At 38.1% G+C, this 25,849-nt stretch overlaps 1 protein-coding gene and 1 long non-coding RNA gene across 8 annotated transcripts in view; one reads left to right on the plus strand and one right to left on the minus strand.

Annotated features, from left to right (window-relative positions):
• The window catches only part of LOC138757883 (uncharacterized), a 59,858-nt gene extending 43,127 nt beyond the window's left edge, over positions 1 to 16,731 (plus strand). Inside the window, exons 3-6 of the long non-coding RNA XR_011353943.1 lie at positions 29 to 190; positions 768 to 835; positions 6,225 to 6,454; positions 16,654 to 16,731. This is a non-coding gene — a long non-coding RNA (uncharacterized lncRNA). The remainder of the gene's footprint in view (positions 1 to 28; positions 191 to 767; positions 836 to 6,224; positions 6,455 to 16,653) is intronic.
• LOC138757881 (limbin-like) overlaps positions 1 to 25,849 on the minus strand; it is a 169,849-nt gene that overhangs the window by 78,917 nt on the left and 65,083 nt on the right. For 6 of the 7 annotated variants that reach the window (XM_069925935.1, XM_069925934.1, XM_069925938.1 and 3 more), the window contains 3 exons: positions 18,438 to 18,677; positions 12,261 to 12,436; positions 4,145 to 4,304 (listed from right to left, as the gene is read on the minus strand). In XM_069925935.1, the coding sequence (XP_069782036.1) occupies positions 4,145 to 4,304; positions 12,261 to 12,436; positions 18,438 to 18,677 (576 nt within the window). The remainder of the gene's footprint in view (positions 1 to 4,144; positions 4,305 to 12,260; positions 12,437 to 18,437; positions 18,678 to 25,849) is intronic. The other variant, XM_069925937.1, reaches the window with a different exon arrangement.

Here is a 25,849-nt window from a genome sequence, read left to right on the forward strand (position 1 = left end):
CATCTCAACAAAGCCCTTCTCTGTTCAGGTGTTTGATTTATTTGAATATATTTTCAAACAAAAGCACGAGTGCAAGGAAACTTAAACAACATTTAGAGAAAAGAATTACTTCAAAATCCTTTGAGATCATTTCAAGAGAAGGCCAGGAATGTCACAGAAATTGGAAAAAGGGTCTTCTTGCATCATACAAGTAAGTGAAAAAGTGGAAATAATCACTGAGTATCCATAATAATATCTGATAATCATGAACTTAATGCGAATGATTCAGGCAGAAACTATTCAGGCACTTCATTTGAGTAATTCCACTGCTTCTAGAGGAATTGATGAGATTCCACAAAGGAATTTTAAAAATCAATTAGATAGTTAATTATAATCCCATATTTAATTAAGATTAGATAAATCCACCCATCAAGTGACTCTTCTCGAGTCTTATGCCAGATTCTGGAATGGAAACGAGCAGAGGGAAAAGATGTTTGTCAGAAGGATTCAAACAAATGCTAAGGGACTGAAGAAGTTGAAAATTACATAAACGAGGACAACATTCCATTCAAGAACGTAGGTGCCTGCGCAACTGATGTGCCTCTTGAATGGTTAGCTGATACAGTGGGTTCATCACTTGCCTGAAAAATGTTATAGCTTTAGTCTTTACAGTTCATTGTGCCATTCCTAAGGAGCATTTACTGGCTAAAAACCTAGGAAGATGTTTAAATGCTTCACTTTGAATTGTCAAAAGATTGGAAACTTTCTAATATTATATCCCCTTCCAGGCCATCTATTCCAGTCGCCAAGTGAAGAAAATGACAAATATTTCCATATTCTGCTGTTGCATACCGAGGTGAGGTGGCTGTCCAAAGGAAATCATCTTTATTATTTTATTGCACTCTGGAACACAATTGTTTCCTTTCATTCTCATGACAAACGTGGAGAAAGACAAATGATGCAAAGGCATTTTATCTGGGACAAACTCAACTTATTGAAAAAGACCTCGCACTATAAACACAATAACCTCATTGATAGTAAGGAATTGTTTCATTCCTTAAAAAGCTCAGTCTATTGGAGCAATATCAGACATTGGGATTTTTTTTTACAAATGCAGAGCCACTAAAGGATGATGATTACTGTTCATGTGAAACACCCCTAAAACAAATAGACACAGATCTTTTTAATGACTTGTTAAACCTCAATATCCTCTATTGAGGAACAATCCACCAATGTTAACGCAGAAATTTAAGAGTGATCAATTGATCTTCAGAGAGATATAAACATGCCATAAGTTCAATCATTTAAAATAAAAGATTTTTGGGTTAAGAGTGATCTGCCAATGGGATTTCATTTTCATTGAAATTTGTATTTTCCATTGCCTTTCCACTAACATACAGTGAAACCCCAATTTTAGACGAATTCGGATATAATGCGATGATTGGACCCATGGGCAGGAGCGGGACGTCCATGTATTAACTACAAAGAATGGGCAAGTGGTGGTGTGAGATACGATCCTTGGCTCACTACCGGACTGAACTTGTCGAGGGGAAATTACCATAAAGAGTTATCAGTTTTCTGGCATTTGGGTCAATTGTAGGCATGCATGCAGACACATAAAATGCTAGTCATTGGACAGAGGTTAGTCAGTTCCTCTTGATAGCATGCATTCAATTTGTGAACAAGCATGTTATCGATGGGCCAGTTGAGTTATCAGTCAACTGCAGAAGATTGCACATCACTATTTCTTCGAACAATTGTCTGGAAAAATGAGTTGTGAATTCCAAGAAAACGTTGGGCTGCCGGCAGAAGCAGGGACGTTGATATATAAAGTTGTCACTTCCTGTTCCATAACTATACCTTAAGATATTCTTTTCATCCAATTTACTTCTCTCTTTTTGGAAGATTTTGTACATATTGCAACCCCATTAAGTTGTAAATTACATTTTTGAGCCAGAACAATCATTACAATCAACTTCGTGGCTCTGTGGGAACCTTAGACATGATCATGCTTTTACAGTGAAACCCAGATTTAGCGCAACCCCACTTTTTCTGCAGTGAGATTTTATGTGCCCAAACGATCACTTTATCACTGGGTTTCACTGTACTGAGTCGAATGTGGATTCGGCAAGGCAGTTTCCTTGACAAAATCCAAGAACAGATTTGATATCACAAGAGGAGACCCTTTGATGATCAGTCTCCAATTTGGAGCCTGACACAAAAATTTGCACAGGAAAATCGTGCTCAATCCTTTAGAAGAATTAATTTTTAAAGTTCTTTTTATTAAGTTTTCACATCCTCAACTTTATGCTTCAGGTTCCTTAATGTGTCAACCATTGCGCTTTAATTTAAAAATAAATGTTTTGTAGTGTACATGCTCATGTTTTCTTTCTTTTCTATATGTTCATTGATTTCCTATTTGTCAGTTCGTTCTGGAATCGCAAGCCACAGCTCAGAGTCAAAACCTTGTTTTCTTTTCACCTCACAGAAAACATAAAAAATATTTCTATTACATGTAGTTAGCAGGAGAGAAGTATGAAAGAAACCAACTGAACTTGGCTGCTTCATAGAGAAGGGACTCATAAACTTTGAACAGAGTCCTCAGGGTGTCACAGCAAAAAAAAACATTGAGAATGGCTACAATACACAAATATGCTAGAGAAATTCAGCAGAACCCAGACCCGAAATGTTGGTTACCCTTTACTTCCTTTGGATGCTGAGTTTCTTCAACATGTTTGTGCATTGCAAGTATTCTGTATACCTTCTTCATCATCTTATTTCCATAAGCTGTCCGATTCATGGATCCTTACACTTTTACACCAAAGTTTCTCGGGTCACCTCAAAATACATCACCTGACACTCATCAGGAATAAATTCCATCTGTCATTCCTCTGCCCATCTTAGGCCAAGACTATGCAACCAATTCCTCTGATAGAGCATGCATAGTGCATGATTAACATTGAGCTACAGCCATGTACTCTTCAGTGGCTAGAAACAGCCATTTGCGAATGAACATAAAAATCAAAGGGCCCACTCCACTTCACTCTAGTGACCATTTCTGGGCTGATCAGCAACCATTAGGAAACTGACCTGGGACTTTCTAGCCACTATTCACTCTGGCAGGTTTCTTGTTGCCTGGCATCAGCTGTGTGTCTCATAACATTACCTGCTCGGGTTGCCGCTGGATGGAACAGGGACCTGTGTGGCTGCAGAAGTGCTGGAGGTGAATCCACAGACACTCATTGTCTCTAAAGGGATTTGCTTTTTCTTCTCTTTCCTTCTTACTCTAAGGGGCGCCAGACAACTCTAATGGCAACTCTGCCATTAGAAGGCAATTTTGTGTAATATTACATGTTCTGGACTATTACATGAAATAAAGGTATTATGAATATTACTACTCAGCAACTTTCTGTACCAGCCAATTGAAATTAAATATTGAAGTTGTGGCCTACGACTTGCATTTATCAGTCATAAAAAATTAAACAAGGGCTGAAGTGAGCAACAGAGACATACATAAAAGAGTTTCCACTGCTCTGTCAGTATTCCCCTCTCTACTGCCAGCCTCAGCAACTGCTCAGCATACTTTGAGTAGTATTTCGGTGTCCCTTTCCTATTTTGGCCTTTCTGCTTGATGCGCAACAAAGACAAATGTGACCATGCAATGAGGGTTGTGCCTTGGACTAGTGCCTGGCAACTAACATCATGGGCTTGGTTCTATGAGGTGGGGTCAGACTAAAGGCACCTAACCTTTTGTTCCAATGCTCAATGGTGGTCTTTCCTGCAGCTATGTCCTGGCTACTTGGCTAGAGTTGCTTCAGGCTCCATTCTTTCCTTCTACCGGCTTCATAATGGCAACAATGTAACAACTGCCACCTCAGTAGGCAGTTTAGTCCACAACCACAGATACACGTTATGCATGAATCTGAGTGAAAAATAGCATTAGGATTTTACTAACATGTTTATCTCAATATTCCAAATATTTGTGGGTCACCTAACTAGGCACTAGTGCTCCATACAGAACCAAATTGTACTTCCAGTCACACAACCAGATGAATCTTCCACAGTTAATTAGAATAAAATCTTCTTTTGCACAGAAACTTCATCACATTATCTTTCCTTTAAAGATGCTTAGAAATAGAAATGGATATAATTGTAGTCCACTTACTCTTCTCGAAATATGCTGCCTTCGCTCACTGACCAGCTTGTGGTGCAGTACTTTCTTCTCTTGATCCATGACCTCATCGAACCCAAGCTTAACAAACAGAATTTCTTGGTGCACCATCTCCAGCAGTGACTTCATTTGAGCTTCTGTCAAATAACCTGCACTAAAACAAAAAATTTTAAAATAATATTTATCTCATTTGAATAATTAAGTTGTAGTCATGGAGTTCTACAGTATACTTTGGCTCATGTTGTCCAAGCCAACCAAGCTACTCTATTTGTCTGTGCTCAGTCCATATCCCTCTAAACCTTTACTATCTTTGCAGCTCTCTAAATGCATTTTGAATGTTATTATTGTCCCCACTTCTATCAATTCCTCTAGCAGCTTTTGCAATATATAGAAGCAAATGGCACACTGTGTAAAAACAAATGTAGGCAAAAGTGAGGTAACTATAAGCTAGTTAGCTTCATGTCTGTAGTTGGGAAAATGCTAAAAACCTATCATTAATGATTAAACAGTGAGGCATCTGGATAAAGGTTATTCCATCAAGCAGATGCAGCATGGATTCAGGAAGGGCACGTCATATTTTACAAATTTATTGGTGTTCGTTGAAGATATAATAAGTGCAGTGGATCGAAGGGAGCATTTGGTTTTCCAGAGGAGATACCACATAAAAGGATGCATGGAGATGGGGGGGGGGGGGGGGGGGGAGGGGAATATACAAGGATAGAGGACTGGTTAATCAATATAAAGTGGAGAATTGGGATATTTAAGGTGAAAATTTAAGAGTACAGAGTTTGTATGCTTCGTCAGGATTAAAGACAAGGTTATCAGGCATAGGAAACCTTGGTTTTCATGAGATATTGGGGCTCTGGTTCAGAAGAAGAGAGAAGTTTATACAGATGCTCCTCTAATTACGATGGCTCCACTTACAATTTTTCAAAGTTACAATGGTATGATAGCAATATCCATTCTAATGAAGACACCTGTACATATTTACTTGATACTGTAGCTTCACAATTCGCCACATGTTGGTATGACTGCCGTTATTGTTTATCGCACAACAGCTGATGGATGTTGGCGCTATATTTTATGATTACAATTTTTTTTTCAGCGTGAAATAAAAAGTATTCAACATTTAATTATAAAATAAGCTTTGTTTTAGATAAATTTTCCCAGCTGTAGGCTATGGTAAGTGATCTGAGCACATTCAAGGTAGGGTGGACTATGATGATCAGAAGATGCGGTATTCTTTATCGATTTACTATTTTTCCATTTACGATAGATTTATTGCAACATAACCAACCCCCTCGTAGTTGAGAAGCATGTGTAGCTAGTATAGGCAACAGGGAGCAAATGAGGTACTTAAAGAGTATTTAAAAAATTCAAGAAAAACCTCAAGAATGAAATCAGGAAGGCTAAAACAAGATATGAGGTTGCTTTGGCAGACAAAGTGAAGGAAACTCCTAATGGTTACTACAGGTATATTAAAAGCAAAGGGATAGTAAGGGACAAAATTGGCCCCCTTGAAGATTAGGGTGGTCAGCTTTGTCTGGAGCCAAAAGAGATGGAGGAGATATTTAATGTTTTTTTTTCCCCCAATCAGTATTCACTCAGTAAATGGGCAAAGTCATGGGAAGTAAGGAAAACAAGCAGTGAGGAGGAAGAGCTTGCAACCTTAAAGCAAATAAGGGTGGATTTTTCCCCAAGGCCTGATATATTCCCTCAGACCATGAGGGAGACTAGTGAATAAATTGCAGGGGCTGACAGAAATATTTAAAATGTCCTTATAGGCCAGTGAGCCTGACATCAGTAGTAGGTAAAAAAAAATCAAATTTTTTTCTGATATGAAATGAAAATGAACAGTTTATGTTGCCTTACTATAGACACTGAGAATGGCTGTGCAATTTTGAACCTCAGAATTTTCTTAAAGCTGCTTAATAAAATGTTAAAGATTATAGAGGGATTCACATTATATGAAAATAATTATGCATATTCTGAACCATAATATGCATCCATTTTGCATTCCCAGATATTAATCATTTTCCTTTTTTTCTGAAAACCTTAACCTTCAATAACACAGCTCCAAAACGCTAAGCAAAGGATGCATGCATCATCCGACAATAAAAAGGCATAGATATGGGATTCAGGAATTGTCTGGTGAAAGAAGAGTACAGGGGAGCAGAATCACTGCTAAGTGCACATATCCAAACATATTGATTTCACTGCTTATTCATCTTCCTTTCATGTCTATGAGATTAAAGCATCTTAACAGCAGAAGTGCACAGCAGACATCAAAGACTAAATGAGCAGGTATGTTATGACTTGTTTTGTGCTTTTTTCCCCTGTAGTTCAAAATGAATGCCTTGCTTTTTCCTCAATTCCCCATCTTTGATTGAAGTTTTCCTGTCTATTCATTGAACATAACATGCAAGTCATTTAATTGACTTGCATGTTGTACTTGAGGAATAAACAGGTGAACTTTCATCCATTCAATAATAGCAATTATTTAAATGCACTAATTGTTCAGACCAGACAATAAATTACTTCCCTTTGAATTTAAACAGAATCTTAAGATTTATACTGTACACATATGGGAATAATGGTAAGTGACAGGTTTAAAATTTTCAAAGCAGGCTGAAGGACTATGACCATTATCTTTGTACATTTGAGCTGATAATTATTATTAAACTCAACAACTTGTAAAACAAACTATATCTTGCAAGTGTTTTCAAATGAGGCTGAGCCATTCCACGATGCTTTTCAAATTACAGTCTTTCTTTCTTCAGGCAAAGAAAATCTGGTTTCATTTCATTCACTGAAATTCAGGTTAATTTCCAATGGTGATTAAAAATTCTGATTAAACTGAAAAGTCAGGAAATGAACACTGAATGACATTTTACTGATGGTGAAACATGAAAATCTGCAGGCACTGTGACTGTAGTCAAAATACAGAAATGCTGGAGGAACTCAGCCAGACTTGCAGTGTCCATAGGAGGTAAAGCTATATTACTGATGTTTCAGGCCTGAGCCCTTCCTCTCCACACTGTGAGACCAGTTGAGTACCTCCAGAATTTCAGTGTTTTGACATTTTACTGGTGCCTTAGTGAGCCATGGAGAAGAAATCGTTCTAATGTCAAAAGGACAGGGGAAGACTAGGGAAAGGATAGGGTTATTGGGTGTCAAGGATGTGATTATATGGTGATCAGAGGGAGGAAGAAGCTCTTAGAGGCATGTAGAGGTAACAAGAGATCTTTAGAATGGAGGGGGCTGGGGTCTAAACATTGGGTGGTTATCAAGGTTTTATGGTTGTTCGAATGACCAGAAATGAAGACTTCTATTCTTCCTGGCACATAGGCAGCTATGAAAAGACACTTAACAGTACCATACCACAGTCCTCCTTCAGCTGCTGGGTTTCTCAAGAGTTTGAGGCTAAGCATTGACAGCTGGTATCTCTCTAACAGCATCAGTAAAACTTACAATTTAGGGAACTGCCTCCAGAGAGCAGGGGGATTGTCTGCTCCTTTTCCTGGCTCCATTAAGTGAGGAGCAGTGTGAGTTTGAGGCATATTGGTTCTGGATTCAAATGTTATATTTCTCCCTAACCTAAACTAGTGTATTTTTGAGATAAAGTGATTCTCATCACACCTGTTCTTGCAGTTCCTAAATGCTAATTTGTGGAAACTGAACAAATCAACTGCAAAATGCCCATTCCTATGGGAGGTTGTTGCTAAACCATTCTATTTATTGCAGTCTAACCTGCAGCTAACTTATTAAATGAATGACTAGGTTAGCTCCTTGTGGTGCACTGTTAGCAAGAATCAGACACACAGAAGATAAAGGCTTTACAACAGGCTTTAATCCACAAACACTTTCACAGAGCCAGGCTGGCTGAAGCTGCAGCAACTCTGAGTGAGGCCTCAGGAGGCCAGCGCAGACTTGTATCCTGGAGGGTGATTGACACCTGACCAGGTGGGGCTTGATCCATTCAGGCCGACTGACTGACAGCTGGCCAGGTGTTGTCCTGTCCCCTTACACTCCTGCAGATACAGAGGTTGCCCCCTGCAGTAGGCCGGTGGTGTACCACCACACTCCTGCACTAGTAACACTAATTACTACCATATTCTTTCAAGAGGAAGATCTGACCAGTAAATAACTCATGAATGTATCACATGACAGTGAGAGACATTCTGTGATGAGAGACAATCTCGTCCCTTGGTTACTTTAAGTTTTGATTTATACAAGGCTTCTTCCCTCTCTGGCAGACTGTTAATGTGAAATCATGCAAAACTATGCTCCTATATCTTAACTACTCCAGTAAATGCTCAGCAGTCAGCAGTCCACCTTTGTCTGGAATTTTAAATTTCCAGTTAGAAATCCCTCCCATGGCCAAGTCTCTTTCACTCCAACTTCCTGCAGCTCTATATCATTATAAAAAGTTTCCAGGGTCTTCTAAATCTGACCTGACACATTCCGGATTTTAATAGCTCTTGCACTGGTGGTCGATGTGTAACTGACTATGCTTTAAGCTCTGCAATTCCAACCTATTATTTATTGACAATTTCTTCATGCTCATAAAATATACAGATTTAGATTCAGTTATCAGATTTATTGTCAGAGTACTTTCATGATATCACATACAACCCGGAGATTCTTTTTCCTCAGGGCAAGGAAGAATTCCCACTTATTGGTAGTGCAAATAAACTATACTCAATGTACACATGCAAACAAATAAAGAAATGTAAGCAAACTGATTGTGCAATACAGAGAAAAAAATCAATCAAGTCCAAAAGTAAAAGTTCTTAGATGAGTCCCTGATTGAGTTTGTTGTTAAGATTACACAGTTCATTCAATATTTAATTAAAACATGAAAATGCATGCCTATATCATTAGAAGGCCACAGAGCAGTTCCTTCACATTTGTAGCTGGGAAGACCACCTTAAAATTGGAAACGTCGGCAATATATCTTTGTTTCCTATTGATGCTGTAGACCAGCTGAAATCCTCCAGCATTTTGGTGCTTTTACAAACCTAAAAATTGATTCCATTTGTAACAACCAACCAATCAGTCTTGAAAGTTCTCAGAAAACCATAGCTTACTTGATATGCAGAAGCACATTTGTCAGGTGACCAATGCGCTCTGCAAAAAAGCTGGGAAATTCATTAACTTTACCATCACTGCAACAAGATCAACAACAGCTGTCATTTACATGACGTCTTTTCACAGTAAACTCAACCAGACGCTTCACCAATGCATTATCAAACAGTCACTGAGAAAGAGCCACAAAGATAATTTAGAACAGATGATTGAGAACAGATGATTGAAAAGGAAGACATTAAGAAATACTCTGATGCAATATTTCCCCAAATTTTTTCCACTTATATACCACCTTAAATAACCCCTTACTAACCACAGAGCATCTATGCCGGAGATGCTCTGTGGTTAGTAAGGGATTACTTAAAGTGGTATGTGAGTGGATAAAAAAGGCTGAGAATAACTGGGCTTGGGAGAGTGACCAAAGTATTAGCTTAACCATGGCCCTCAACAGGGGTATTCAGTTTTCCTGCAGTACACAGTATGAGAACTGAAACTTGTGTAATCTTGTAAGCTTCGACAAAACAACCATCCAGTACAGCAATAATATCCCAAATGAACAGGATACCTGCAACAATATATAAAGAGTTCTCTATGTTTGCATGAAGGGGGAGGGGGGAAAGGGTTAGCTCTGATAGAAATCACCCATTAACCAGATCTTCATCTCTCAAGAGGTCAGGCAAGGTTTCAGTATGATCATAGAAAAGACGACATTTAATTCACAGCCACTGATGTTTAGATTCAAGATTTTTTTTACATCAACTACAGGATGATAAAAGACCCTTTCAGCCCACAACCTCGCACCATCCAAATACCCCAATGAACCTACATTTCAAAAACCTTCGTTTTTGAAGGGTGGAAAAAAACTGGAGCATTCAGAGAAAACCCAAGCAGACACAGGGAGAATAGACAGACAGTACCAGAAAAAAACCGACCTCTGGTGCTATAACAGCAATCTTCTAACTAATATGCTAACCATGCCACCCTCATCAGACATCAAGTTAATGCAGACATAAACTTGAGGAACTGCACAACATTAACACTGAGAGTATATCATGCCCCTACTGCTTCTCATTAAGTTAGTCCAATATGAATTATGCCATGAGTGTCCATAAATGATAAACAGCTGTTTGAATCAAAAATGCACCAGAGAATACGATGAAGTTGCGTTTACAATATTGTTTGTTCACACATTATGTAAAATAATAATTATGTTGCCCTGTATGAGAAGTAATTTTTGCCTACATTATTATCCAATCAAATTAACTGATTATAACACAAGGTTCCATCACAGGCCCTTAAAAATCTGCTTCAGTTGGTCGTACACCTGAAGGTGGTTTTGTAAGCATTAAAAGCTTTTCTTCCCATTCCTTTGGCTGACCTGTTTGCTACCCTTGCCTGCCAAAATCATTCTGTTGCTTAATTTTCCAGAAAGCATTTTTTATGGCCAACAAGTTGTCCTACAGGAAGTCTTACATATTTATGGGAAGATACAAAGGATTTGCACCTTGATCTTCTGACCATTTTTTATCCCTTATCCACATCTACAGGATAAGCTCAGAATGGTAGGATCAAGCTTTGTGCAGATAAACAATGGTTCTTTGACAGCAGCTCCTAAACCAGCATCATCCTTCACCCAAAAGGAGAAAGGCAGCAAGCACATGGAAACCCCTTCATTCCTTAATCACGTACCACACTGACTTGGAAACACATCACCATTACCAGGTCACAATCCCAGAATTTCCTATCCTTCATCACTGATGGTTAAAGAAAGTTGTATACTAAGTCATTGCAAAGTAAATTTGAGGGATGCCTACCCTGAGGAAGTTCTCTTTTATTCTTAAGGGAGTTCTGTGAGAGTCTACCCCCTCTGTTATCCCTGCTGCTTTTAAGCTCTATTCTCTCTCCCCTGATCCATTCTCAGCTTGTTTTTCATCTACCCATCCACCTATTACCTCTTAATTGTTAGTATGTGCTCCTCTCCCTTCCCCTTCCTCCCTCCCCTCCTCCCCCCACCTTTTTATTCGACACCTACCAGATATCCCTTATTCCTGACGAAGGACTCAGGCCTGAAACATTGGTTACCTTTTACTTCCTACAGATGCTACATGATCTGCAAAGTTTCTTCAGCACACTTGTGCATTGCAAGTGCTGACCTTACCTGCAACCTATAATTTGCATTTTTTTTAAATTGCTAAAGCAGATTGTCTAGTTGATATCACATTGCTGCTTGTGATTCTCAATTATCTTTAAAGTTTAACAGAACATACTGAATTGGTAGGAATTTCTTTCCTATCATTGTTTTTTCTCCCCTTCACTTATTACAGCATTTGCTCTCTGACTGCTTGCCATCTCCCAAATAGATTGGCATTCACTGAAGTTCTTTCTTTGGCTTGGCTTCGTGGACAAAGATTTATGGAGGGGGTAAAAGTCCACGTCAGCTGCAGGCTCGTTTGTGGCTGACAAGTCCGATGCGGGACAGGCAGACACGGTTGCAGCGGTTGCAGGGGAAAATTGGTTGGTTGGGGTTGGGTGTTGGGTTTTTCCTCCTTTGCCTCACCTCACATTCACTGAAGTAAGAGGCTAATAAAGTACAACTTTTGTGGCTCTGAATGACTGTTATTTAGCTCTCTTCCTCAGTCATTTTTTCAAGACTTCTATTTTAAAACAAATCTTTTAATTACAATCATTCTGGAGATGACTTTGTGCGGAGTCAGAATTATTGCATTGTAAAAAAAAATTCTTCCTTCCCACCTTACAAACGCAGAATGAAAATACAACAGCTGCTGAAAATCTGAAATGTATAGGAAATACTGGAAATATTCAGCTGATCAGGCAGCACCTGTGGAGAGGAATACTGGGTTAACATCCCAAATCAATGACCTTTCATCAGAAACATTTGGAGCATGTACTTTCCATGGTTCTGGAGTGAACACATTCAGTCACATAAACCCCATCTATCTGAAATCTAAACCATTGTTGTGATGAATCTCGAATGGATAATTCAATGATAACGAAGTCTTACTTTTTTACCAGTTGGATGAGGTCCGTAATCTGTAGGGCAGCTGTGTTCCAGAAATGCCTTCTGTGGTAAATACTGGATTGTATTCTTTTCACGAGATTTTTCTTAACAGCAAGATTCTCTTCCAGTAATTTTCTCTGGAATGCCAGCTGTTGGTCCATCAGCATTTCCAACTGAAACTAAAAACATGCACAAATTTCTGACCTAAGACCAATTACATTTACATTAGCTTTCAAAATCCACACAGACCTTGACCATTTTTAATTTAGTTTATTTTGAAAACTAAGATGAAACCATCTAAAAATCGCAGCACATGATCTTGCATGTTTTGATGTTTACTATTTTTAAAATAAATAAATGAATTAATCAAATTTAATGTAATTTTATCTTCACAATAATGACAACTGCTCTCATGCTTGTTTCCATTACGAGATAGCCAAGGGCAGATCAGACTTTCCAAATGAAATGAGTTATATGGGCAGAATGGAGTATCGATCATCTAGTGTTTTGGCTTCCTGGTAAACTTAATTTGGTCAGAGGTTGTGATTTGACAGAGAAGAAAGGGAAGGTTTTAAGTAATGGGTGATTGGGAAATGTAGCGTAATGGTGCTGGATGGTGAAGTGTGTTGGGAGAAGGGGTAAAGCAAGAGACATCAAAGTCTTGCCTTGATGAATAGTTGGGGGACAGTGGTGATAGATCACTGGTGGCTTTGGAAGGATCACAGGGTGGAGGGGTAGGTACATTGCAGCATGGAGTGGTTGAGGGTGTTTGGTGATGATGAGTGGTGCAGTGGTGGAATAGCTGCAGTGGGGAGGGTTATCTGTGAGGTCACACTTAACATTATAGTTTTACATTACACACTCCCCAGATTAGCATTGCACTGAGAAATTCAGGCTATCCCAGGATGGTCATAGAGCAAATCTGGGTGAGTACATGGCCGTAGAGATCATCCCTCCCTTCATCTAGCCATCCCTCCCCTTAATCTCTGTTGACTCCTCCTTCCCTTCTCCACCTATCACCTCCTGCCTTGCAACCACCCCTTCCCCATCTTTTGTTTGGATGCCTTTCAACATTTTCCCATACCTTGATGAAGGGTTCAAGCCCGAAATGTCAGTTATGTATTTTTACTTCTACTATTTAAAGGACACTGCTTGACCTGCTGAGTTTCTCCAGCTTTGTGTTTTTACTATCGCAGGATGGTCTCCTGCAGAGTCAATAAATATAGCTGCAGTGCTCCAAGGCAGAATGATATCACTGCACGCACACTGCCGTTGAAATCATATTGGGGCAGAAGGGTACCCCATGAATGGAAATGCATGCACAAATGAATTTCAGGAACAACGTTTAACCACCTTGTGTTTGCTCCAGCATTTCACAGAGGGAGTAATCAATTTTCAATGTCATAACACTGTAAGCAAACAGCATTACCTCATCCATTCCCAAAATGAGGCCAATGTAAACTTTAGGAACAACATATTATATACCTCCTGGGTAGCTTGTTCTTTACCTGCTCCCATTCTCATTTTTCTCGAAAGTCCAGGATCCTACCAACACTTTGCCCCTCCCCAGCCCTCCCCCTTTTATGCTTGCGATCTCCACTTCCCACTTAGTCCCAACCACTATGGGCAGCACAGTTAGCAAAATGGTTAGTGCAACACAACTAAAGCACCAGTGACTCAGGTTCGAATCTGGCACAGTCTGTGAGGAGCTTGTACATTCTCCCAATAATACTTAGGGTTTCCTCTGGGTGCCACGTCACAGAGGATAAAGACAGCAATTTATTAGAGGAGACACATGGGAAGAGGCGAAGAGGAAACATGTAGATGTTGTGAGATACCTCTGCAGAGTAATGCAATGAAATACACAAGTTTTAATATTAATGGGCTAAATAGGACTCTGAAGAAAAAGAATATTGTCCCATTTTTAAAAATGGGAGCAGACTACGAGAAACTAATTTAAAAGAACATCAAAAATTAAAAAGAGATTGGGTGGGGAAAGTCTTTGATTCTTCATTCAATTCAAAAGCAAGAGGAATGGCAATTTTGTTGCACAAGAATCTTCCAATTAGAGTATAAGATGTGGAGAAAGACCCTGCAGGAAGGCATGTTATAGTACACTGTCAAATATACTAAAAATCCTGGACCCTTATGAATGTATATGTGCCAAATATTATTGATGAGAAATTTATTCAAACATTTATTTAAACATTTCTTAATCTAGTAAATGCTAATGATACATTTTAGTAGGAAGAGATTTTAATTTTTGTCTAGATCCAGTTTTAGATACATCAACAAGACCAGTAATGAGGACAAAAGTAGCAACAGCCAATTTGGTACTAATGAGAGAGCTGAATTTAATGAATGCTTAGAGAAGAATTCATCCAAGAGACAGAGGGTATTCTTTTTATTCAAAGAGACATGACTGTTATTGTCGAATAGATTTATTTTTAGAGTCAGTTAAATTACAAGGTAGGATATTAGAAGCACTCACTCACCTTTGATATTGACGTTGAAATGCTAGATAAAGAAAAATTGGTCTATAGATGATGTTTCAATTTGTCTTGATGAGACTTTAGCAATTTTATTAGAAGACGAATTCAATTATTTTGTGAGATAAATTTATTATATGGGATGCTTTGAAAGCATAATTAAGAGGACAAATTAGAAATTATACTTCTAAGATTAAAAAAAGTACACAAGGGAGGTGGAAACATTAGAAAAAGAGCTCCAAAAGAGGAATTCTTATGAAAAACAAAGCCAACTTGTTAATAAAAAATGTGAATATAATACATAACAAATATATAAAATGGAAAAAGTGATAACAAGAACTAAACAAAAGTATTATGAATTGGGTGACCATAAAGTACTTTCTTGGCAGTTGAAAGCAGAATAGGTCTCAAGAATAATTAATGCAATAAAAACAGATACGAATGTGACTAGTTATAAAGCTCATGAAATTAATGAGGCCTTTAGACAATTTTATTCTAAATTATACCAATCAAAATCTCAAGGAGATGTTAATTAAAAAACAGATTCTCATCGCAAATAGGACTTCCAAAGTTAGACTTGGAAGAACAAGTAGAATTAAATGCTCCTTTTACCCAGAAAGAGGGTAGGGAGCATCTTGTTCACCTAAAGTAAAGAAATAAATCTCCTGGAGAAGAAGTTTTTTTCCTCTTGAAAATTATAAAGAATTCAAAGACGTTGATTCCTTTATTTATGGAGGTATTAGATCAGGCATCTGAAACATACTCTCCCGGAAACATTTTCAATGGCAATTATTACTGTGATTCCAAAAAAACAGATAGAGATCCATTGAAACCATCATCTTAAAGACCCATTTCATTATTAATTTCAGATTATAAGGTTATTGCAAAAGCTTTGGCAAATAGATTGGCAAAATTCTTACTGAAACTGACAGAGATCAAAAAAATTTTGTGAAAAAAGGCAATCTGTGGAAACTGGAAGCAGACTAATTAGTATAATGCATCTAGCACAAAAGAGGGATGATCTGAGTGTCGCTATAGCATTTGGTGCAGACAAATCACTTGATAGACTGGAGTGGAACTTTTATTTAAAGTGTTGGAAAGCTTTGGATTAAGTCAAATTTTTATAAATTGGATCAAGGCTTTATATAATGAACCAAAATCTAAAGTAGTCACTAATACTCAAATTCCTACACCCTTTCAGCTGTCAAGATCCAGTAGACAAGGATGACCATTATCTCTAGCTCTATTTATTTTAGCAACAGAATCTCTTGTAGAAGTAATTTGTTAAGATTCAGACATCAAGCAATTTAAGGTTAACCAGGAGGAACAGAAAATTAATTCATTTGCTGATTATATATTTGACAGAGCCAGTATCTTTGTTGCTGAAATTTTACTCAAGATTGGAATATTATGGCAAGGTTTCAGGTTTATAAAATAAATATGGGTAACAGTAAAATTATGCCTCTTACAAAAGGAGATTATACTCAGTGACAAAGAGATACCCCATTTAAGTGGCTGGCAAATGGGACAAAATACTTCGGGATACATACAGATAATTTTTTAAATTTGTACAAATTGAATTATTTACCTTTACTTAAAAAGATTGAAGAAGATTTAAATAGATGGACATCCTTACCTATAATGTTAGTGGGAAGAGTCAATTTCATGAAAATGAAACTATTTCCAAGAGTACAATAACTCTTTCAATCACAACCTATACCATTATCTCAAAGGTTCTTTCAAGAGTTAAATAAATATATCAGAAAATTTCTTTGGAAGGGTAAGATGTCAAGGGTGTCTATAGAAAAAAGTAACCTGGAAATAGGAATTGGGATGTTTACGACTCCCTAATTTTAAAAATTACTATTGAGCGGCACATATTTAATTTCTTCCTTTCTTTTTTGAAGGAGGTGAAACTGCATGGGTGAAAATAGAATTGGATAAAAGAGGGAGAGAATGGCAGAGGATTCTATATACAAATGGGATGTGAAATTAATAACTGGTGAGAGAGAAACCCATTTGTTAAAACTCTTAATAAATATTTGGTATAAAATAAATAGAGATACTGGAACAAAGTGGGGTGGGGGGGGATTATCTGCTAAAATTTCTCTGACTCACAACAGGCTTATATCATGTAATCAAATTTTTGAAATCTGGTCCCGTAAAGCATATTGAAGATTGCTATGAGCAGGGACAAATGAAGTCATTTGAACAATAAAAAAATAAATATGGAATTCCTAAAAACACAATTTTCTGCTATTTTCAAATAAGAGCATAGCTAAAGGATAAATTGGTCCCAACCATGTTTTTAGTAAATTGTAATGATTTAGAGATGTGAATTCAAAAGGGAAATACAAAGAAATTTGCTTTTGTAATGTATCTCTTGCTTCAAATGAGAACCTCCTAACGGGGCTCACAAGTCCAGGCAGAGATGGGAATCAGACTTAAATGCAAGAACTGACAAACAAACCTGGTCTGAACTATGTTGGTATTGTATGTCTAATATGATCAATGAAAAATATAGATTAGCACAATATAAGTTTTTGCATCAATTATATCTCACACCACAGAAATTAAACAAATTAAATTCAAACCTTTCAGATGTGGTGAGGAGGTAGGATCTTTTTTTTTTACAATCAACCTGGTTATGTTCTAAAGTAAAAACTTTTTGTATAGCTTTAGGAAACATTTTAACCCAGATTACAGGAACTCAATTCCCAAAAAACCCAGAATTATTTTTATGAGGGAACATTACAGGGATATGACCCAAATTGAAACTGCCCAAATATCAAAGAGAATTTGTTAAAATTACACTGGCAGGGGCCAGAAAATGTATAGCTGTTGCATGGAAGTCTGACCCACATCTAGATATGGCATGTTGGAATGTGCCATACCTAGTTGTATTCCCCTGGAGAAGACTACCTATAACTTAAGAAATAAGTATGACATTTTTACAAAATTCAGGTGTAAATCTTTAGGTGAATTCTTCCAAACTTTCGAGAACATGAATCTGTGATCCGTGGAGTGTGCGTCTCTTTTCAGCAATCCAGTCTGTTTTCTTTTTCTTTCTCTGCTATATTCTTATCTTTTTCTTGCTTTTCTATACATTAATTCATTCATTTCTTTTTTCTTTGGGGTCTTTTTTGGTGGGTGGGGTTTGGTGGATTGGGTTAATAGCATCATGAAATAAATATTGAACGTAATTTTGTCTTGTATTTTTAAACTTTGTAATTGACTCTATGTTTGGTGAAAACATTTTAAATAAAATATATTTTTTAAAAAAAGAGGTGCTGCACGAATGCAAGTTGCTGGTACAGCCAAATGATTTTCAGTCTTGTGCATGGAGTGGATCTTCCAAGTTAGATGGACCAATAAGAATGCTGAGTAGATGATAGTAAGTAAGACATAATGCTGGCAATCTGCTTAAGTGGGATTGCTAATTGGCAACATCTATTCACCACCCTGCCAAGCAACTAGGACACCTAAGCAAAGTTCTTATCTTTTTGATGCTGCAATATTTACCCTGAGAACAGCCGCAACAGAACAAATCCTTGTGGGTTTAATCCAATTTTACAAGAACATTAACTTCCTTTGGACCTCCTCCCTTTACCACATCATCAACCCAATACAACACCATTACCTACATAAACATTTTCCTACACAAAGGCACGTCAGCAGCAATAGCTTTTACCTGCATGTGCCACATTTCTTGCAGAAGTTGGCTGTCCGAAGTGACATTCAACTCTTCCAGTTTGATGATCTCCTTAAGCTGATGACAGGCACTCTTTTGGAATGCCTGCCTCAGATGTACAACCATCTTCCTCTGGGCATTTCCAGAAACTCTTTCATGTGCCGCCAACAGCAAGCACTTTAATCGCTGCTCTTCGCATTTGTGCAATTGTTCCAGCTCCTTCTTCCACTGAGAGGCAACCTGAACATGCATTAAAGCAAAATGTTTAAAGCAGTGTGATCCTATTTCTTTCACACTCGCACTGATCTGATACCTTTATATTTCTTTTGCAAGTACTTTCTTTGTTATTGGCTTGGCATAACCAATATCAAAGAATAAAGTAAAGTCCACAGACAATATTGTTTACAAAGAGAACACATACACACAAGCTTTGAGTTCATTTACAACTAATCAAAATCCTGAACAGTACCAGCAGTATCAGTCTATATTCTGACATAATGGCCATGCAACTTTATTTAGGTAAAATTAAATAACAAAGAAAAGGAATTTATCAACTGAAAACTCAGTGTATCAGAGCCTTGCTAGTTGGATGATGAAACACTAAACACTATCGTGCTGCCTTTATTATATTGCTATGGCATTTTTATTTTAAATAATTTTCTATTTAATACTTCACAGTGAACCATGTCAATAACAATATATACAAATATTCATCCTTAAAATATACACGGTGACATAATGGCCATGCAACAGTAACATTTTCATCTACCTCCCCCCCCCTTTTCCCCCACCCTCCCTACCCCTTAATAATGTAAAGCAAGAAAAAAAAGAAAGAAAATAAATAAACAATAAAAGAAAAGATCAAGAAATCGTGTCATCCAAAATTCCGTATTTAAGAGATGGAGGTCTGAAATCAGCGATTTCTAATATACTCTATGTATGGTTCCCAAATTTGTTCTTCTTAAGCAGTTCCTCAGAATAGAGGATGCTTTCAGTTCTGAGGTAGCTGATGAGGCAAATGAGTGAGTATTTTGTGAGGTGGTGCACTCCTTCTGCCATTTACACAGGTTACCTGTGCATCATAGGGTTATGGAGATTGAAAATGGCCCTGCAGCTCACTTGAGTCCATGCCAACAACTGCTCTTTACTCATGGCCTTGAACATCTTTTCCCCTGAAGTAATTACACAATTCACCCTTGAAAGTGGCAATTTCCTGCCTCCAGCATCTTTCCAGGTCATAAGAACAGCTAAATGTCATCTCATCGGCAAGAAGACAACATAATGGTTTCACTTTTAAACTACAGATCAGAAGCACGAGTTCACATTCCGTTACAGCAAATGGGGAATTTAAATTCAAGCAATTAAATAAATTTAGAATAAAAGTCATCAGTACAGATAATCATGAAATTACTGGAGTTTGAATGAAAATTACATGATTTTATGGTATCAAAATGCAGAGTATTATTGAAATGGAGAGAGACTGCAAATGTACAGAGTACAGAAAGATCTTGCTGTTTTCAAACAGAGTTCAAATACAAGTGATTAAGAGGGAAAATTGTATATTACTCTTTATAATTAAGACATTACAGTTAAAACATTGAGAAATATTGTTATAATCATTCAGGGTGTTATAAATGTGAGGCTGCACATGGGCTACTGTGTGCAGTTTTGGTTTTTCTATTTAAGAAAGGATTTATTTATTTTTAATCAATCAATGTGAATTTAATTTGCTAAATTAAGAATGAAAGCAGACCAGAAGAGATTTAGCATGAAAGTTCCTGGGATTAGAAGGTAGACCCATCACACACTGCTAAAAATGTTCATCCTCTATTCTTTGGAATTTGGAAGAATAAGAGGTAATCTTACAGAACCGTGCAAGAACCCAGGGGTCATAAAAACATAGCTGTTGAGAGGTTTATGGTAGTGTGATAATGTCAAATAAGACAAGGTGGCATTTAAAATTGAACTGTGCAGGAAATTCTTCTTGTAGTGAGCGGTGAATCTAGAGGCCAGTACATGAGGCATTTAAAAAGATAGATTTTTTTTAAAAAATCAGGAAACTGATGGCTATGAGGAACTGGCACCATTGAAGTCTGAGAGTGATCAGCCATGGTCATATTGAACAGCGGGGCAGACTTGAATGTCCAGGTAGCCTATTTCTGCTTCTATTTTCTTGTGAGCAACAAGGATCTGCACCAGGCCTGGCCAAAGCAATAGTCAAGAGTCTAGACCATTCAAGTGGAAGACACTTCACTAGTCTCTTAAAATACAACATTTGCTGAACTATCTGAAGTGGCTACCAAATCACTTGGTTCAATGAACTATTTTGTATGGTCCACACAACAAGCACACATTAACCTTTAAGTTTCTTAGTGATTTCATACCAATCTTTATCTTCTGGAAACCAATCCATTTGGCTGAGCTACTTCTTAATTAGTCTATCCAAAACTATCAGAGCTTTGAACATAGTTGTCAATATTCTTTTAATCTTATCTTGAACTCCAGCTTCTTCTTGATACCAATCTAGTACAGCAAAGATGTTTATCAACTACAGTTCATCCCCTCAAAATTAATCAGCAAACTCCAAGACCTGGGACTCAACACCCCATTATGTAATTGGATCCTGGATTTCCTCACCTCCAAACTACAATCAGTGAGGATTGGTAAGAACATCTCCCAAATCCCCATCAGTACCTGAGCACCACAGGGCTACATTCTTAGTGTCCCCCCCCCCCCCCCCCCACTCGCTTTACACCTATGACTGTGTGTCTCAGTATGATAATAACAACATCTACAAATTCGCTGACAATCCCACGGTAGTGGGTTATATAAAAGGGGCTGATGAGTCAGAAGGCAGGAGGGAAATTGAAAACTTGGTTGAATGAAGAACCAGCAACAACCTTGCCCACAATGACACCAAAACCAAGGAGATGGTTGTTAAATTCAGGAAGGGATAACCAGAGGAGTATAATCTCTGAACACTGGGAGATCAGAAGTGGAGAGGGTAAGTAAGTTTAAGTTCTTGGGAGTCACTATCCTGGAGGATCTTTTCTGCACCCAACACACCCATGGCATCTTGAAGAAACCAAGTCAGCAGCTCTACTTCCTCAGGAGTTTGCAGAGGTTTGGTATGACATCAGAAACCCTGGCAATGTTTTGCAGATGTGTGGAGGAAACCATGCTGAGCAGCTGCAACACCAACACCCCTGAGCATAAAGCCCTGCAAATGGTAGTGGACACAGCCCAGGACATCACAGGCAAAACCCTCCTCACCATCAAGAACATCTATAGGGATCATTGCCGTTGGAGAGCAACAGCAATCATCAAGGATCCACATCACCCAGCACACACTCTGTTCTCACTGCTAGCATTAGGTGCCACAAGACTCGCATCACCAGGTTCAGGAATAGCTGCTACCCCTCCACCAGACTCCTCAACAACAAACTCAATCAGGGACTCATTTAAGGACTCTTACTTTTGCACTTTATTGATTTTTTTTCCTCTCTGTCTTACACAATTTGTTCACATTTCTTGACAAGTTGCAACACCACTGATTGCACTCAGAGACAAGTGAGGAGTACAAACACACTTTTAATAGGTTACAATCAATGGCCGGTAGACACAATAGTCCTCAGGTGAATCTAAGGTAAGGCAGGAAAACCAGGGTTTTGGGATAGGTGAGGGTGGAGTCAAGGGAGGAGCCAGGCATCTGAACAATACATAGACAGTGAATTCCAGTTCATTGCACATGTATATATGGTGTACAGGTTTTTTGCATGAGCAATAAGTGGTAATTCTGCCTCGCCCACAGGAGTATGAATCTCAGGGTTGTATCTGAAACCTGAATCTAGTAATCCAGTAAATTTCTTCCATAATATCCATAAGAGCTTCACATTCATCCCAAAGTGTGATGCCCAAAATTTAAGATCGCGAAGACCTAATCTCGGTTTTATAAAGGTTAAGCATGACTACTTTGATCTTTGTCCCAAATATATTCACATTGTAATGCAGTAACCTTTATGTGCTTTGTACTTGTCCCTTTCACCAAAATATCTTCCTTCAATATTTATGCATTCTTTTTGCATTTTCAATGTTTTGGAATTTTGCCCGTTATCTCCAAGTTGAGGGGATCAGTATGTATCAAATAGGGTTGTCATGCTACAATCATTCGCTGTAAATCTGCCACTAGTCTAAATGTAATCACATAGCCACAGTATTGGCACTCCCATGGGATTTAATCTTTCAAACAAATCTGTTATGTGCCATCAAAGAGTTTTTGAAAATCTATAAGCACATCGACTAATGTTTCTTCAAAGTATGCAATCAAACATTATTTAATTTTCAACAAATCTTTCATTTACTAATAAATATGGTTCCAGATGCCAATTAATTTTGAATCAGATTATAGCCCACATAAAATAAGACTGACTGACCTGCATATGTTGGGTTGATTCATCTCAACCCTTCACGACAAAGGAAGTAAACTTCTCAATAATCCAATCCTGAATCAGCCAACCATTTTACACACTTCATCTTTATTGTTCTTTTTTCCTCACCAATATTTCATCTCCTTCTTCCTTCACTGTGACATTTTCAGTCACTCCATTGTTAAGGCAGATGGAGATGATTCAATTTAGTTCTTTAGCCCCTTTTAGACTTTTTAAAATCAGACATAACCTTGCCTTCTCTTTTTCTATATATTTTCAAATAACCTTGGGCTTTTCTTTATGTTTTATCTTGTATTTGTATGTGTGAGTTGTTAGGCAACACACGGATGAATGAAAAGGTTCTTTACTTTAAAGTTGATATAAACAGAACATGAGGCATGACATGAGGCTGCAAGCCTCCATTACAGATCTCACATGCTGTCTGTCAGCTCCCTGCTGGCAGACAAGTCTAATCAAACAGGAACTATAATCAAGGCCTTGCTAGTGGTCATGCAAACATGATCACTATCAATACATCTCCCTTTATTAAAACAAAAGTAGATTACTTTTAACTAACATGTTTTCTTTGTGTAACTCTGCAATTTTAACTTTAACACCAAGAACTTACATTTTCATTATTATCAACATTGTTAACATTTTTGAAACTTGTTTTGAGTGTTCACATTTACATACACTAAAACTTGAAGAATGAATAAGATAGCACTACTTCATTCTATAACAGGAGTCTTTAAATTTACTCAATGAGTCTCTTAGGAGGATTCATGCATCTTGACAATCTCCTGATTGATTGCCCTTGATTCTGAGTTGTTGCCTCAGATGATGTCTTTTCAGATGAACATACAGGTGTTCAACAGTATCTGTTTTTCCATCTACTGTGGCTGGTCCCATTTGAAGGTCTCAATGATTTCTTCGTAGAACAGCGCCTTCATCTGTCTTGGCTGCACTGAATTTCTGAGTCCATAAGTTCGCTTTGTCTTTTATTAGCCTTACTTGGTCACCAGTGTAGAGTTTCAGTAGGTTTTTTGTTCCTCTGTCAAAGTAATTCTTTTGCTTTTCTTTCTGTTGTTCTTTGCAATTCCTCACATTCTCCCCCTCTTGTTTTTCAGAGGTTCTCCTGAATGGGTAGGTTTGATCTTAGCCCACGACCCATAGGGGATTGTGCTGGTGACATGCCACACTCGAGTGGTGTTGTGTGGTATACTCATACTCTGGTAGAAGTCTGTTCCACTGTCTTTTGCCTTGTTCATCAGTCTTTTCACTGTCTGTACTAATTTTTCACTAGACCATTGGACTGTGGAAAATGAGGACTTGACATGGTGTATACAAAGTCCCAATCTTTAGTAAACGGTCAGAACTTTAAATTGCAAAACTGTAGTCCATTGTCTGAAGACCTCACTTGCCATGCCATGTCTGGAGAATATGGCTTTCATACCTGTTATTACCTGTTATTACAGGATCAGTTCAGTTTACACACCTCTGAATACAAGATAGTCCTTCCTTTGACATTCGTATGGGTCAGTGCCTACCTCTGGTAAAGTCTGTGTTGTGCTGGGTGTGGCTTTCGTGGTTCTGCAGGATTTCTTGCTTGATATTTCTGGCATATTGTACAGTTTGACACTTCATTTGTTGTATCATTGTTGAACCTTGGCCAGTACATCACCTCTTTGCTCTTTTCTTACACTTTTTGATTCCGAGATGTCCTCCATGGATCCTTTTCAGCATCACTTTTCTCAGACTCTTTGGGATAAGGATTTTACTTCCTTTGTAGGTGATGTCTTCAACCACTAATAGTTCTGCCCTGCAGTTCCAGTACTCTGAAAGGTAAGATGAGCAGTCCTGTTTCATGTTGGGCCATTCATCCAAGATGTTTTTTCCACAATTGTCTCAGTGCTTTATCTTTGTTTGTCTCTGATTTTATGAGCTTCGATTTTAAATCTGATATGGGCAGTTCACTTGTGATCATGTCCACGAAGGCGTTCACGTCTTCATCCATTTTGGTGTTTGTGGGCTCTCTCATGTCAACAGCTCGAGACAACACGTCTGCTGTGTACATTAGCTTATTTGGAGCGTACGCCACATTCAGTGTATAATGTTGCAGCCTAATCATCATTCTTTGTATTCTAAGTGGACATTCATTTAATGGCTTTTGGAACAATGCAATCAAGGGCTTATGGTCAGTATCTACAGTGATTGCTTGTCCTAACACAAACTGATGAAATCTTTCACAGGCGTATGTGATGCTGAGCAGCTCCTTTTCAATTTGAGCGTATCGTGTCTCTGAGTCTGTCATTGAGCGTGATGCATATGCAATAGATTGCCAGTCATCATATTTTTGCAGAACTGCTCCGAGCCCACTATGTGATGCATCTGGTGATATCTTGATGAGTCTCGCTTGGTCGTAAAACTTTAGAACTGGTTCCTCTGTGAGCAGTTTCTTTAGTTCGCTCCATAACTTTTCATGGTCATGACTCCACTCCCATTCACTGTTCTTTTCTATTAATCTTCTCAGTGGAGCCATCTTTTCTGAAAGGTTGGATATGAATTTACCCATACAGTTGACCATTCCATTAAACATCTGTAGGTCCTTTTTTCATTGTGGCCTTGGCATGTTCCCAATGGTGGACACCTTTCTGGAATCTGATCTGATGCCCTCACTGCCAATAATATCTCCTACAAATGTTAATTCTGTCTCTCCGAGCTGGCAATTTTCTTTATTCAGCTTCAGGTTTAGTTTCCTTGTTGCTTCCAGCACTTCCCTTAGTCTCTCATCATGCTCCATTTTCATGGTTCCCATACTATGATGTCATCCATTGAGGTATCAACTCTGTCCAGATGCTCGTAGACCATATGGATGGTTTTGTGATACACTTCAGGAGCTGAGGCAATTCCAAACGGTATCTTCAGGAATCTGTATTTGCCAAATGGACTATTGAATGTGCAGTCTTGAACTTGCTTCATTCAATT

Source organism: Narcine bancroftii, chromosome 3, assembly GCF_036971445.1.
Source record: "Narcine bancroftii isolate sNarBan1 chromosome 3, sNarBan1.hap1, whole genome shotgun sequence".
In the NCBI taxonomy this organism is placed as follows: Eukaryota; Metazoa; Chordata; class Chondrichthyes; order Torpediniformes; family Narcinidae; genus Narcine; species Narcine bancroftii.